Genomic DNA, 13,851 nt, shown 5'->3' on the forward strand with positions numbered 1-13,851 from the left:
CTATTCAGACAAAGGTTAATTTGGAACTGCTCGTGTTAGGGGCTGAATCTGCAGAAGAGCCCCTAAGCCCTGGCAGCCCTCTGATGGGCTAGGCTCTGAGATCCTGCCAGCAGGAGAGAGTAGCTACACTGGCCAAAGGCCCGCCACCTGAGAACCTCCCCAGGAGGCCTTGGAACCACCACTCCCAGCTTTGCTTCAGTTGGTCCGGCATGAGGCCTGGGCATCGTCATTTTTTTAAAAAGTTGTCCAGGTGATTTTATGTGTAACCAGAAATAAAAACCACCTGCCATTAAGGACCCAGAGAGGTGGTGTCTGAGTTGCTGGTGGAAGACAATCCACTCCTGCCTTACAATCCCTGTGGCATAGCACCCCTCGCCCCCACCCGGCTTCACCAATTTTCCCTTTTCTCCTAGATTATTTCCACAATCACATAAACAAGCTGCAATTTCTCCCATTCTAAATGAGACTCTCCTTATATTCCACATCGCCCTTTAGTTACTGCCCTATTGCCTGCTTCTGTTTAGGGAAAATCTCCCTAAGTTGTGCTTTCTGGGTGTGCCGTCCAATTTCTTTCTGCACTCTTCCTCCTAGACCCAATCTGTCCGGATATCCCCCCCACTACTGCACAGACTCTGGCCCTGTCTTACCATCTGGACACGCCGGTGCGTCCAGGTCTCACCCTTGGTCACAGAAGTGGACCAGTTGGAGAAACCCAGCACAGGCCTTCCTGATACCCTCTGGGGGTCCTGCATGCCCCCAATCCAGCCTACAGCTGGCCCTGCGGGGCTGGGATCAAAGCTCAGTGAACAGAATGCAGAACCGGAAACTTCCAGGCAAATGAGAATGACAAATAGAGCCTTCAGGAAAGGGAAGGCGATGACTTACACAGCGTGTGGTGGTGATGATGACAGAACTGGAGATGAAAGAGAGGCCATCGTTCATGCTGACCTGAAGCGCGGCTTTCCTGCAATGACAAGGAAAGCAGAGACGCTCAGCATGGTGCGCAAGGAGCAAGGGGCCATAAGCCGGATGCTTAAGTCCCCTGCAGGCTCTGCTCCTAACTGTCCCGGGGACTGTGGTCTCTTCCCCTGGGGGCCTGAGGGGGTCTCTTTTGTAAAATGTGGAGGATGGCTTCTAGGGCTCACCCGCACGCTCTAAAATTCTAGAGAGGTGTCGGGATACCCTTGGCTGGTGTGTCAAGGTATTGCGTTCAGCCCGTCTTACGTGGTAGCGAATTGCATTGAACCAGCAAAGCCTGCTACCATTTAATTTACCGGTCACATTGTTGTAGGAAGAAGTTCTCCCAAAACGTGGCTTGAGCCTGTGGGCATAAACTTGTCAAACTGTAAACCTAATGTTCTGTTGTGGTTACCGGGGCTCTCTGTGACTGATTCTGATGAGGGGGTTTGCTACCATCCCGACAAGCTCACGGAGGTACAGCAGTGGATGACTGACCTTCTACCCTCCTTCCATCTCTGTGAGACTCACTGAAACCTGAGCTTCTGCTTTGCTTGTCTTTGGCAGTATGGACACAGGGTTAGTTTGTGGAATCAGTGGACTTGAAGGTCAGTGTTAGGCAACCAGACTTGGAGGCTTTACAGTTAGAACAAATGATTGAAAGCAGAAGTTAGATGGACATGTTTAGTATTTTTTCCTCAAAGCCACCATTCTCTCTTCAGCCTGTTACAACCATGTTTACGGAGAAGGGAGTTTGTGTTCTCTGACGAACACCCAGCAGATATCCGATGCCCTGCAGGGGCACAGAGGAAGGAGCACTGAGCTTGGCCCAGAAGTCTGAATCTGGGGTCTTGAACCCACTCTTCTTAACCCCTCTGAACTTCCTTTCTGTGTTTCCTTATGGTCTAAGGAGGAGATAATCATTCAGCAGAGCAATTACGACAGGGCGAGTAATGTGTGTTGGGATGGTTTTGGGAAGTGTCAGCACTAGAAAGGTAGCTGTGATTAAGTGAGACATACCTTTGTTGGAAACTAGACCCTTCCACTACGGCAGTGTGACCTTGGGCAAGCTATTTAAATTCTCTCAGCCATAGATTCCACATCTGTAAAACTGGGATGACGTGAGCATCTGGCTCTTTGGGAGCTTGGGAGGATAAGGGGAGGTACTCTTTATAAGACATCTGTCCTGGTGCCTTGCTCACCCGAAGCACTGGCACCATCATCGTTACCTGGAGAGGTCTAGACAAGGCTGTGTGACAACAACGAAGAAAGACTCTTTCTTCTCCCTTTGTCCCCTCTACCTCCTCTCTCCTCCCTGGCTGTGAGGTTCAGTTACTGGTGGAAACTTACATGCCAACTTCTTTTAAGATAGGTGCTGGACACAGCAAGTAAGTGTCTTCCACAGTGAAGGGCTTCTCATCTGTAAAAAGAAAGTCACAGGATTAAGAAGAGTGAAGCAACTTTACAATTTCATGTTCAGTGACTCCTAGAGACCATCCACCAAATCCTGGGAGACATGAGAAAAACAGTAACTCTGAAATAGACACTGGTCTTGAGCCATAAAATCCACTCGAGTGAATGAACTTTAAGGTTCTCTTGCTAGAATACTAGTCCTTGACCTCATACATCCAATTGAGTCAATCAGTGAACAAATAGAGACTGAGCCCTTACCATTGACTAGGCATAACTGAGGGGAATCCAGAAGATATCAGACTGGTCCCCAGGGAACTTCAGGTCTGAGTCTAGTTTGAGAGAGAAGCCACATTCATGGAGAAAGTTTGTTGACACAGCATTATTTATAATAGCCAAGACATGGAGTGAGCAACCTAAGCGGATGAGTGGATAAAAAAATGTGGCATATGTATATATATATATACACAACATAGATTATTCAGTCATAAGTTAGTAAGTCTTGCCATTTGTGACAACATGGATGGACCTAGAGGACACTGTGCTAAGTGAAATAAGTCAGACAGAGAAAGATAAATATCTTATGATCTCATTTATATGTGGAATCTAAAAAAGAAAAAAAAATGAACTCATAGATAACAGAGAACAGATTGGTGGTTTCCAGGGGGTGGGGGATGGGTGAAATGGGTGAAGGTGGTCAAAAGGTACAAACTTCCAGTTATCAAATAAGTCATGAGGATGTCATGTACAGCGTGGTGACTATAGGTCATAATACTGTATTGCATGTTTGAAAGTTGCTAAGAGAGTAAATCTTAAAAGTTCTCATCACAAGAAAAGAATTTGTAATTATGTATGGTGATGGATGTTAACTAGATTTATTGTGGTGATCATTTCGTCTTCTATACAAATATTGAATCACTAGGCTGTACATCTGAAACTAATATAATGCTTTTTGTCAATTATATCCCAATTTTTTAAAGAAGAAAAAGCTTTCTGACACATACAAGAAGTAGCTAAGCCAAAATATTATTTAGCTTCAGAAGACAGAGAGCTCTCTTCAGGTGGGTGACGTGGTAAGGTGACAGGGAACACAAAACTTGAGATGTGCTTTGGCAGAGAGATTGGGAAGAGGCATTCCTGGTGGGAGGAATGGCATGAGCAAAGGCAGAGCAAACAAAAGATATATTCTAGGGTTGGAGGTAAGTAGGATTTGCAAAGATCAGTATAGGAAGAAATTTGGTCTAAATTCTTTGCGTGAGAACGTAGGAATTTGGACACAGGCCTATTAGCTGTGAAAATAACTTTAGAGGTTTTTGGGGAAAAAAAACTTGAAGGGATGATTTTGGGAGTTTCAGCAGATATAGCTGTGAAAGATGGAGGAGAATGGGGGGACTCTGGAGGTGGGAAGTTCTTGCTCTTACTCTATGGGTGAAAAAAAGAAAGCTTTCATCTCAAGCTCCTTAAAAACTTCATTGTGGGGGCGCCTGGGTGGCTCAGATGGTTAAGCGTCTGCCTTCGGCTCAGGTCATGATCCCAGGGTCCTGGGATCGAGTCCCGCATCGGGCTCCCTGCTCCTTGGGAGCCTGCTTCTCCCTCTGCCTCTCTGTCTCTCATGAATAAATAAATAAAATCTTTAAAAAAACAAAACAAAACAAAACAAAACAAAACAAAAACTTCATTGTGTCCCAGGTTCTGGGGCTGAGAAGTTACTAACTATAGTCAGTATATAGTATTCATGCCTTCATGATGCAACATTTAAGGGTGCGTGCTCTGTACCAAACATTGTGGTAGGACCTGCGGGGGATATGACGATGAATAGTATGAGTCCCTTTAACCAAGCTGTGAATAAAATGCCTGCCCTAGAAGAAAGGAGTACGTGTATAATTGAAGGATGGTATTGTGCTATCAGCATTTGTTACAAAACGGATGTCTCTAATGACATTGGACTGTGGCGGACACTAAACACTTGCTTGAGTGGGGACTAGGAAGGCCGGCGCCCTCTGCCTGGATTGAAGCAGCAGAGCCACCTGGGTGAGGGTTCGAGGACATGTCTGAGTGCTAAGCATGGTGTCTCCATGGAAGGAGGAGGAAGAGAATGGTCCATTACAGTCTTCTCTGATGTCTAGGGAGATCTGCAAGTGGTGAACAGTTAGGGAGGTTATTCCAAGTCATTCACTGATCATTCATTCATTCAACAAATATTTATTAAAGGCCTTCTATGAACTGGAGACACAGGCTTGGAGAACAGAAACATGGTTTCTGATTTCACGGGTTTTGTAGGAGCCACAGGGGAGACAGTTACTAAGCACTTTCATTTTCATTAAAAAATATATTCTTTCGAATGTCTTCTATGTGTCAGGCATTGTGCTAGGCCTTGCAATGAACAAAACAGATGAAAGCACCTTGCTCAAGGAGCTGACATGCTGGAGATGACACAAGTTACTATTTAACTATAATTGTGGTGAGCGCAAAGAAAGAAAGAGAAGGAAGGTCAGGAAATGCTTCCCTGAGGAAAGGCGATATAAGCTGAGACCTGTGGTCAGGCGAAGAGGACACGGAGTGGGACAGGCGGCCCTGCAAAGATCCTGGGGCAGGAAGGAGCCCAGAGCCTTTGAGAGTTAAAGGAAGGTCAATAAGGCTGGTGAATTTGAGTGAGACAGTGGCTCAAAATGAGGCTAGAAAAGGCAGCAGGACCAGATGACCAAGGCCTTGTAGGCCATGGTGGGGCTTTGGGGATTTTTCCTAAAAACAACAAGTATTGGAGGTCCCTCCTCATATGTAGAATTAACCTTCACAGGTCATGGAACATTGCTGGAACAGTGGAAGTGTGTTGAATGAAACTAGGAAGCTTATGATGACGTTGGCAGATCACACAATGCCTGAACTGAGCATTTTTATTTTCAAGATACTTCCCAGCCTCTGGTGATGATCATGCCAGCAAGACTAATGCAGGCCATGCTGTGGGTCGGCGCTCTCCATGCGCCTTGCATAAGCCACATCACCGAATTTAACCTGCTAGCAATGCTACCAGGGAGGGATATTATTCCCTTCATTTGAAAGGTGAGGCACAGACATAGAGAGGTGAAGAAACTTGCCCCATGTTACACAGGGGAGCTTGGATCCACACCCAGGCACTCTGGCTGTTGCCATGCTTTACCTCCTTCTACAACGACCCTGTGAACCGAGGCAAGGCAAGGACATTGGGCTCATTTTCCAGACGCAAACTGGAGGCTCAGAGAGGCGACAACGACCCATGGTTGCACAGCAAGTGAGAGGCAAAGCCAGGACTGGAACTGAATTCTCCATTTTTCCTCCCTTGCCAAGAGCCTCTCCATTCCAGGACAGGTTTGTGTTAGAGAATAAACCGAACGCGGGATAGGCATGGCTTACTAGAAACTGTATTTATTTTTTCTTGGCCATGGCTTATCCTGCAGCACATGCGCTAGCAATACCTGGGAGTGCAGATGCCTGCCCATGGAGTCAGCCCACGGAGCCAGCCCACGGAGCCACGGGGCAGCCACAGAGTGGCCACAGGAGGCCCCGGGACTCTTGGCTGCACTCTGTGGGAAGTGCTGGCCGCGTAGAAGTGGGCACCCAAGTCAGAGACGGTGCACTGCAGTGACACGGGAGACTCAGGGCCCGGCGTGCCCAGGCGGCTGTTAGTGCCCACGCTCCTTCCAGGGCCTTCTCTGCAAAGCTCTTCCCCGGCCTCCATTCCAACTGGAAAGGAGTGAGAGGACAAGACTGGCCTGGGTCACTCAGACATTTCTCTTTGCCTTGCCTTCATTTTCCTTTCCTGCCTGAGAAACCAAATATTTCTGGAGCGAAGCAGAGGAAAACCTCACCGGGAGGACTGAGGACTGAGGACGCTTTACGGGGGCTGTAACTCTGGTCTGACTCTGCCTTCCATCGGTTTATCAGCCTCTGGGGCTGTGGGCCCGCTCTGGGGAGCTGGCATTTTCTGCTCTGAGAGGCAGTGTTTGGTTTGGAGCCTGTTTTCACTTTACCACAAAAATGAGTGACTTTTTTTTTTCTTTCTCTCTCTCTCTCTAAACAAAGGAGGGCCATTTGGTTTCCATAACTCAGATCATCTGACTCCTTCCTGGAACGTCCTCTTGGGAGGCAGGGCAAAAGCCTGCCCCCTCGGCTGAGCCACGTTTGGCCTAGGGGCCATGCCAACCTTGCTGCTGCCTCCGCCAAAGCCAGTGGTGCTGGGATGTTGTGGGACCGTAATCCACTCCGAGCACGACCGAGTCCCAGTTCCTCTGTCCACTGGGCAGCGATTTCACTGCTGGTTGGCCCTGAGTGGGCAGCGGGGTGGAGACCAGGAGCTAGGAGACCAGCACTTGGCTCTTGGGCAACAGGGGGAGAAGACTGGGGGGGCCAGAGTTTGAGACCAGAAGTTAAGGGAATTTTTAGATGATCTGTAAATATAGATTTCCTTGCCTTTTACCAAAGATATTTCAGAATTCGGTACATAGGTTAATCTAGAACATTTGTCTACAAGACAAAAGTCTGATAGTAAGTCATGATATTTATAAGTCTGATAATTGAACAGAAGCTTGATTTAAACCAGGATTTGGGGCTCAATGAGTGTCGTTACACCAAATTGCCAAACACCCTAGGCTTGAGAACTGGGCATTCCTGAGGATGAGAACAGAGGGCACAGAGTGGGGCAGAGTACCCACACATACATCCATATCCACGTATCATCTAGATCTCTATGTTTGTACTAATTTTGTCTAACACTATATACCCATGGTCTTGTTTGACATTACTATTATTTATCATTTACAATTTGGGAAACTGGGGCTCAGAGAGGTTCGTTAATTGAATAAGTGTTGCACCACTTGTAAATGTCAGAGCTGAAATTCAAACCCAGGTTTTGTTGCAATGATTTGCCCAAGGTCAACGCAGCTAGCTTTTTCACAGATGTAATTTAAACTATTAAACTAGTTAGCCATTTCACATTGTCATTATCTCACAGCTGATCTTGTGATACAGCCTGGCCTACACCAGGAGCCAAGTCTTTTTATACCTGGACGCTTTGGGAGCAAATGGTTAAGATGCTCCGTGGGCAGGGTTGGAGAACACTGTCTCCTATGGGAGGGAATCAGGATTGGAAATCTCTGTGGTGAGGTTCAGGCACCTTATGAGAGACAGTGATCTACTATAATGAACCCATGTTCCAGAACCATACACTCAAGTACATACATTCCCAGGTTTTGACCTTGGATCAATGTAATTTTTTTGAGACTATTGAAGAAATTCCCAGAATTCTTCCCTGCAGTTGGTGACTATCTAATGGATTTGGGATAAAACCAGGATTAAAATTCATTAGTTAATTCAAACCCCAATCACAGTGAATCCTTTTATAGGGCTGATTAAATAATTCAAATATTTTTCAAGCCTTGGCAATCTTTTCTTGCTATAAATATTTATTTCTGGTCAAAAGGACAGGCGAAACCTTTAGTCTTATCTGGGGGTGCTTGTTGAAACCCTCCAAAAGCTGATGTAAGCTCCAAAGTAGAGTTTACATTCCTACTGTTACAAAATAGTGAAGGTTAGGGACTAAATGAGCTCACTCTGCACTTTCTCCCAATCTCTGCTGGGTCTAGGGAGCATTTTCAGGGCATCCCTGAGCCAAGCATAACTGTTCAGCACCAAATTATCAGCTGGTTTAGGAATGTGTCTGAATGAAGGGAGAACAGACAGGCTAGAGCTAGGCTGCATGTTTCTATCTTCTCGCTGACTTCAGAAGTAACCATCTTTTTAAAAAGTTAAGCTTTTAAAATACTGTGCAAAAACCTGAAATAAAATGATATTCAGCAGGACTCCAAGTTAGTGAAATTCAAAGCATCTGGGTTGAGCTTTCTGGAGCTTCAACCAGAAAGGAGGTAGTTGATTGCCCTCCTGGGGTTCCTGCAATGATAATTCACAAACATGGGGATTTTACTGCAAAGCTAAATGGAGCCCATTGCTTAGAGTAGAAGGAAATTAATATTTATTGGGTACATATTCGGTGTCAGGCCCTGAGTGGGGAAGTTTTCATAAATGCGTGAGATAACAAGCCTGGGGATTTTCTTGACAGAAGACATTAATCTCTAATTAGGGGACAAAGCAAAGAATTTGAAAGTGGAGAGAATGGCTTCTACTTGGAAAGGCTGAACAGTGGTTCTGAGGTCAGAGGAATGAGAAACAAGAGTCAAGACAGAACGGGAAGAGATGGTAGTGAAGTGCTGGTGAGTGGCGCTGAGTTGGGAATAATCCTCAGAACACAGTGCATCCGCTATAATGTCCTTTCATGCCCAGCTGAAGCCAGAGTTGGCCACCGTCCTCCTTAGGCATGGCTCACATCCACCTCCCTCTTCCCTGGCCTGGAATTGTTGCAGGGTTTCCTTGGAAGCCCTCATTGGCTAGTTGAACCTGGCTAACAGATTCCAGGTAAGTTCCCTGGGCCTCTACATAACTATTTTACCAGTTCCTGTAGGTTACAGGTATCCAGGATATGTCTTTTGGTTTCTTTTCCTGCTCTCTGGGGGCAGGTTGGACCAGGATGGAGAAACAATGAGCTCATTAAGAGCCTGGGCTCGAATTCCATCACAGCTCTGTCACCCGCTGGCTACGTAACCCTACCTGCAACCCAGAGATCTCGCGAATCAGAGATCAGATGTGAATCATACTCATTTCATTAAGCTGATGTACATTTTAATGAGATGATTGGATTAAGTGCTCAGCATTTAAGCACTTGACATGTCAACTATTGTTACTAAGGTGGGGTACTGCTAGTTCATTGTCTCTGAGGCACCTGAAAAACAGAAGATGTGAACATGTGTGCAAACTGAGTATGTCTTGCAACTTACCTACCAGGTTGTGTCAGGGCTAGATGGTATAGGGGTGACAAGAAGAAAGGCATCTATCCAAATAGGATCTGTGGACATGTATATGGTGCCGTGGTTCTCCGGTGTGGTGATTTTGTCCCTCAGGGGACAACTGGCAATGTCTGAGACAGTTCTGGTTGTCATACTGGGACAGAAGTACTACCAGCATTTAGTGAGTAGAGACCAGAGATGGTGCTAAATATCCTACACTGCACAAGGCATCCTTCTCCCCCCCCAACAAAGAATTATCTGGCCCCAAATGTCGATAGTACCAAGGTAAGAAATCCTGGTATAATGTCTATCATGGCTTTATATATATATTTTGCCCATTGTAGAGGGTCCTTTAGATATTACTGGGTGGTCCACAGCCCCCAGGTATTGGTAGAATGTTCAGAAAAGTTCAGAGGTGTTATAAAGTGATGGGTAGAGGAGGGAAGAACAGCTTGAGGTTCATTGCAAGACGCCTGGTTGGAGAAAGGAAGAGTGCCGCCATGCAAGCTTCATGGGTCCAGGTTTTCCTGGTGGTAGGTGGTACAGCACCTGGGCCACTCTGCTTGGTGGAGCTTTATAACTAAAAGGGGCATTCCAGAAGTGGGACTTAGAGTGCTGCCAAGGTTCTGAACTAATGTGGGCGGGAAGGATGTAGAGTGGAACACCTTCCCTATAAACAGCAATATAGGACTCAGAACTGAGTGCAGTCTTAGAAGATAATGAAGTGTGTTATCCTGGTCACTGTGTACACGAGGATCAAGTTTCCATCAGGGTCCCAGGAGAAGGAAAAAACAAGGGACCATGAGTCCATTCCCAGAGGAGTGCAGGGATGGGATCCAGCAGCCTTGCTGGTCTCTGGATTGTCTTTTTTGGGCTTATGCATATCCCAGTCCCACACATGGTGTGATCCCTGTGGGTCTAGGCTCACTGGCTCCTGGAACTGGTCCTCAGCACAATTAGTTTGATTTCTCAGGATGTAAATGATTTTCTGCTCATATTTTCTGTTATTTTTATTAATTACAAAGGTAATACATGTTTAGCAATATAAGACTCAGAAAAATGAGTGTGAGAAATAAGTGAGAAGTCTGAGCTAGACAGAGAAGTATATAAAAAAGAAATGAAAATCCTTGGTAATCTTAACTTCCAGTGATAAACACTGTTAATGCTGTGGGGTACACTATTTCAGGAATTTTTTTCTATGCATATTATTTTTTACATGGTTGGAATCATACTACACATAACGTCATGGTATTTGGCATTCATCTTTATCTGAAGGTAATAGGGGTGGTGTAGGTTTTGCAAGAAAACTTAATGAAGGTAATGGGCCCAGGACTCTTGCAAAATATTTTCCCCTCTCAATAAATCTACACCAAAAAAATTCTTGACCATTTGACATTTATAAAACTTACAAATTATCTTCTAAGCAAAGCATCAGCCTTTAAAAATTGAGGTCAGAGTAAGTGGTGCACTCAAGACAGCTGCAATCTACTAAGAATAAATATATTTTTTAAACCTTTGTTTTTACTTGGTTGAAGACAATTGCGGATTCATGCACAAGCTATGTGTCTCCTGACACACAAACTCTTGCAGCTGTGCACAATTAGGTTTGGGAGGGTTTTACCTTTGGAATTGGGATGGAGGGGCAAGCCTACCAAAATGGCTAGAGCCTTCCATACAATCAGGATGATCAATACTGACTGCTTTTAAAGAACACAGACCTCTACAGAGACTCAGAGAAGAGGTGGGATGGAGACCCCAGGCACACACTTGAATAACAGTGGATGCTATGGAACTGCTGCAGTATGCATGCTGGGGCCAGAGCTGAATTGCACGGAGAAGAGATCCACAGATGGCATTCTTTTTCTTCCTTTCCCTCAGCAGCCTCCAACTTTTCCTCGAAATGGGTGTTGAGAAAATATTTAAAGAATGTCAGTTTGAAGGGGAGGCATAGATTGTTAGCCTGCCTGGGGTTCTCACAAGTCTGGCCCAGCTCTGTGGTTGCCCCTTTCTCCTCCACCATCCCATTGAAGTGACAAGGGAGGAGCATTATGTGAGGACAGGCAGGGTTCATGGAAGTCCAGCCATTGGGTGCAGAAGTAGAGGGGTCCAACTTTCCCCATCAGGACAGGCAGGGCGAGGGCAATGATAGTCTCAGGAAGTTCACAAGCAAGGCTCTCCTCCAACCACGCCTCAAAGAAGCACAGTGCATGCTAAGTTCATATGTTGCTTAGAATTTTCGCTTGGAGGCAACTGCATGCACGGTAGAGCAGGGACAAGGTCAAGGGTGAGTCTATCAGGCACTGCCATAGCTAACTTTGGGCTGTGTCAACTCACCCCTGCAAGAAGGTCTTTTGCCGCAGAATGAAAATCTTTACCACCTAGTTACTGTGGGGTGGCAACTCCCCATTTATTTCCATCCTATCCCAGATCACTGGGGCTTTTGTCTGACCAAGCAACACTCCAGTAAATTTCCACTTAATGATATTTTTGTCTGGGCCTTAATGATGGGAACACGCACTAACACAGTCTTGGCAGGAACCACCTCAGAAATGACTGGCAAAATCGAGCTCTTTCTGAAAGCAGGGGCAAAGGGGAACTCTGCCAGATAACGTGAAACTCCTGATGTTCAAGGAAAAGGGGCCAGTCAGGGAATCACAAGGGGTGCTTTACCTGTGAACATAGAGTCATCAACATACACTGACACACTAAAGCCTGGGCTCTTTCTTCCCTGGTCCAGGGCTTTTTTTCTTGAACTTGAGTTCAAGTCTTGACTCCCTGCTAATGTGCTCTGTGACCTTGGGCAAGTAGCCAAATCTCTCTGAGCTGAGGTTTCCAGTCTACAAAATGCAGGGCAGTCATGGGAATTAACACCTCCTAATGAGGTCTATATCAGAGTTATGTGGGCATTTGGGAATCAGGGGACCCAAGGATCTGTGGGGATCTTTGTTTTGGAAGTAGTCAAAAGCCTCTGGATCACCCAAGGTCCAAATCGCTTCTACCTCCAGCCATCTAGGTGACCTTGGGCACTTCTGAGTTTTAGTTTCCTACTTAGCAAAAAGGGATACAAATAACTTGTCCCTCACTGGGGTGCTGTGAGGATGGAATGCGATAGTACAGGGAAGGCCCAGGGTAGGTGCTCAGGAATCAATCAGTAGCTGCTATTATTTCTTAGATGAAGCTCTCTGGAGAGTCTGATATTTATGCACCACAAGAGGAGATGCTCCTTTATGTCTCTTTATTCCGAGTTGCCCTAAGTGACCTTCCACCATCTTCTTATGACATCAACCCCTCAGGGATGCATCCAAATTGCACTAAGTACTTTTGACCAAAAGATACAATACTCTAACCAGTGAGAAAGGAAACAATAGGCTTTTGTTTGGGAAGTTTGTCTTCTTCCCTCCCCATCTGCCATCATAGGTGCATTTCCATGATCTCCTTAGGGTGCCCACAGCAGCCCCAGGGCCCACATGTTTTCTAAGATGAAGTATAGTTTCTGGATAATTGGACAGATTTTTAAAAACAAACACACTCGAACTTCTGCATTCGAGTGAGTGTTGTCTCTCGTCCCCTCAGGAAGCTGAGCCCCTCTTTGGGACTCTTAGAACTGCCTTCATGACTAAAGTTCATTTTGAAAAAGAATCTTCAAAGGGGGCAAAGTTTTATCCTTTGAGAGTGAACAAAAAGTAAACCAGAGCCATGCCTAGTGAATAGGATTGGAGATCAAGCTGGGAAATAACATTTTGCAGCAAAAAATAAGTGTGCCTATAAAACCAGGAAACTGATTTCTCACATGGCCTATAAATTGAATTTTAGTGAGTTTGTTAAAAATCGGTTTCTGTGTTTATCGTCATACCTCCTACCTTGCCACGCAGCCCCAGGATAGTCTAGCATGTTTTATATTATTGCATTGATAAAAAGCCCATTTTTAATTTACTGTTCATTAAGATGGATCATTTCTCAGCTTATACCCCAGTGTCTCCTTTTCAGCATTCTAATCTCTCTGCAAATGGATTTCCAATTGAAAGTGGATCTCTTCTTGGCACGATATGTTGAATACTGGAGTAGGAAAAAGTGCAGCCAGAATAAATAAAGTTTGTGTGAGGATTTCCAAGATATCTTCTTGGCCAGGAGTGAGTTCAGCCTGGTGACCGGAGAGCTAACCAAATGCTAAACTGAAGATGTGTGGTAGGAGTACATAATTAACAAGGATTTTAAAATTAAATTTTAAACAACTGTTGTGGATTTTTTTCTTGTTACATATGAGACATATGATTGTAGAAAACTTAGAAGAAAAAATTAATAGTGGTCTCATTCAGAGGTAACTACTGTTAACATTTTGATGTGTTTTCAAGTCTCTCTCTGCATAAAAGTAGGTGTATAAAACAGAAATAGCATGGAGGTATTGTTTTGTAACTTTTGTAACTATATTATTAACATTTTCCCACATCAGCAATTGTTCTTCTTTCCCTTCTTCACAACATTAATTACATAGGGGCAAAGTATCCTTTATATAACAGATTTTCTATTGTTCAACATTTATATTGTTTCCATTTAGATATTTTGGTTTCCTTCCTTCCTTCCTTCCTTCCTTCCTTCCTTCCTTCCTTCCTTC

At 45.0% G+C, this 13,851-nt stretch overlaps 1 protein-coding gene and 1 long non-coding RNA gene across 4 annotated transcripts in view; one reads left to right on the top strand and one right to left on the bottom strand.

The window, feature by feature from the left end:
• The window catches only part of ANTXR1 (ANTXR cell adhesion molecule 1), a 248,285-nt gene that overhangs the window by 141,720 nt on the left and 92,714 nt on the right, over window positions 1–13,851 (bottom strand). For all 3 annotated transcript variants that reach the window (XM_035001390.1, XM_035001391.1, XM_035001389.1), the window contains exons 11-12: window positions 2,308–2,377; window positions 886–964 (exon numbers count right to left, since the gene is read on the bottom strand). In XM_035001390.1, coding sequence (XP_034857281.1) covers window positions 886–964; window positions 2,308–2,377 — 149 coding nt within the window. The remainder of the gene's footprint in view (window positions 1–885; window positions 965–2,307; window positions 2,378–13,851) is intronic.
• The window catches only part of LOC118008025, a 213,313-nt gene that overhangs the window by 135,901 nt on the left and 63,561 nt on the right, over window positions 1–13,851 (top strand). The window lies entirely within an intron of this gene.

The sequence above is a fragment of the Mirounga leonina genome, unplaced genomic scaffold (genome assembly GCF_011800145.1).
Source record: "Mirounga leonina isolate KUSES-001 unplaced genomic scaffold, KU_Mleo_1.0 Mir_125, whole genome shotgun sequence".
NCBI classification, from domain to species: Eukaryota; Metazoa; Chordata; class Mammalia; order Carnivora; family Phocidae; genus Mirounga; species Mirounga leonina.